The 1,656-nt window shown below is 28.3% G+C and overlaps 1 protein-coding gene across 1 annotated transcript in view; it reads right to left on the reverse strand.

Annotated features, from left to right (window-relative positions):
- Positions 1-5: 5 nt before the first annotated feature.
- LOC106762416 (short-chain dehydrogenase TIC 32, chloroplastic-like) overlaps positions 6-1,656 on the reverse strand; it is a gene marked incomplete at its 3' end in the record, with an annotated part of 10,939 nt that continues 9,288 nt past the window's right edge. Inside the window, exons 3-5 of the mRNA XM_014646321.2 lie at positions 759-838; positions 294-447; positions 6-45 (exon numbers count right to left, since the gene is read on the reverse strand). Coding sequence (XP_014501807.1) covers positions 6-45; positions 294-447; positions 759-838 — 274 coding nt within the window. The remainder of the gene's footprint in view (positions 46-293; positions 448-758; positions 839-1,656) is intronic.

The raw sequence follows: 1,656 nt of genomic DNA on the forward strand, positions 1-1,656 counted from the left end.
ATGTTAGCAAGCTTTGACTGAGCATATGCACAAAACTTGCTATAACTGTACACAAAGAACCAAAAATAATGAACAACATAAAACCCTTATCCTGCGTAACACGTAACACTACACAAAATCACATTTAAATGCTTAACTTTAAATGCAAATTAAAAAACTGTACTGCCTCAAATTTTATCTAAGTTAATTATGTGACTGGTTGATTTTTAATAGATAAATTCATTTTTTATAAAGAAAAGAAAAAGAAAATTCCAGAATAATTTATCTTAATTTGTATTTTTACAACTTCTTACCTTGATTCATCATTAATTTTATCGAAACGGATTCCTCCACGATAGGATAATCGATAAGCACAAGAGGCGACATTAACGATTCTTCCTTCTCGCTTACTTTCATGTGTTGTTTTCTTCATAGTATCTAACAACAGATTTGTTAAAAGAAAATGGCCTGCATTATATATAAACAAAACAAATTACAATTATCGACTCTTTGTTTTGAACCTATAAAAAAGATCTCAGATATTTTTTCAATGCTAATTATTAGACTTTAAAAATAAATTTAAAAACTTTTTTAATATTAATCGTTTTAGGTTTTTAAAATAATCTTAAAAAAAATATCCTTCTTAAATTTATTTGAGTTTTCTAAACTCTTGAGTCGTCCTGAAAGAGTCCCATGATGTTTTAAACTATCCCATATTCTGAGTTTTTAGAAGGACTACATTGTATCATGTTGTGAAACATTTGATAGGTTCTACTTACCTATATGATTCGTAGCAAATTGCAGTTCAATATTGTTCTCAGACAGCGTGAAAGGGGTTCCATATATTCCTGCATTGTTTCTAAAATTGCAAAAAATAAAGCGCAACATTAGTACTCCATTAATTGTTTTCTTAAATTATTAGAATAAATATGTTATTCTGTAATTGCCTGTTTTATTAAACACGATCTGTATAGTTTTAATACTTTTATCAGTATGACTAATTCTCTTTTGATATCAAACTACATGATAAGACTGAATAGGCATTGCATAAGACGATGCAATTCGTAGTCGGATGAAGAATGAAAAATGTAAGAGTGTGAAAAGTTTAAGATCAATTATAAACTAACAAATATAAATGTATATAAAAAGAAGTTATTGTATGTGTACTCAATTTTTCCACGTTCAATTATCACAACAAGCTATTTCGATATAAAGAACTAATGATTGAGTGGGCAGAGCAATCGGCAAAATGTAATTGAACTTAAAATAGACATCATTGTAGCTCACATACACAAATAGTTTCATATGAATAAAAACGTAATCCCATGTGTAATACTCACATGTTTGGAGTTATTATCTTAAGTTGACTTTCAAAGTTTCAACAAATCAAAGTATCAAATGATATCAACCATCAAAATATCATACAATATCAAAGCTCTAAATGATGGCTATTGTTCAAATAGATCCTTCTTTAATCAATACCTTACAGAATAGTACGTAGAAATATACGTGGATTAGTCATAGGGTATTGATTACAAGTGTAAATCAAAGGTATTTGATCTTTTATCATTGTAAAGCACATTAGGTTTTTTCTTGATTTACTCTTGTGATGAGATTGCAGAATAAGACACACTTTTGTGTGTGTATCTGTGTGTATGTGTAGGTTTTTTCTTGATT

This window comes from Vigna radiata, chromosome 1 (assembly GCF_000741045.1).
Source record: "Vigna radiata var. radiata cultivar VC1973A chromosome 1, Vradiata_ver6, whole genome shotgun sequence".
NCBI lineage: Eukaryota > Viridiplantae > Streptophyta > Magnoliopsida > Fabales > Fabaceae > Vigna > Vigna radiata.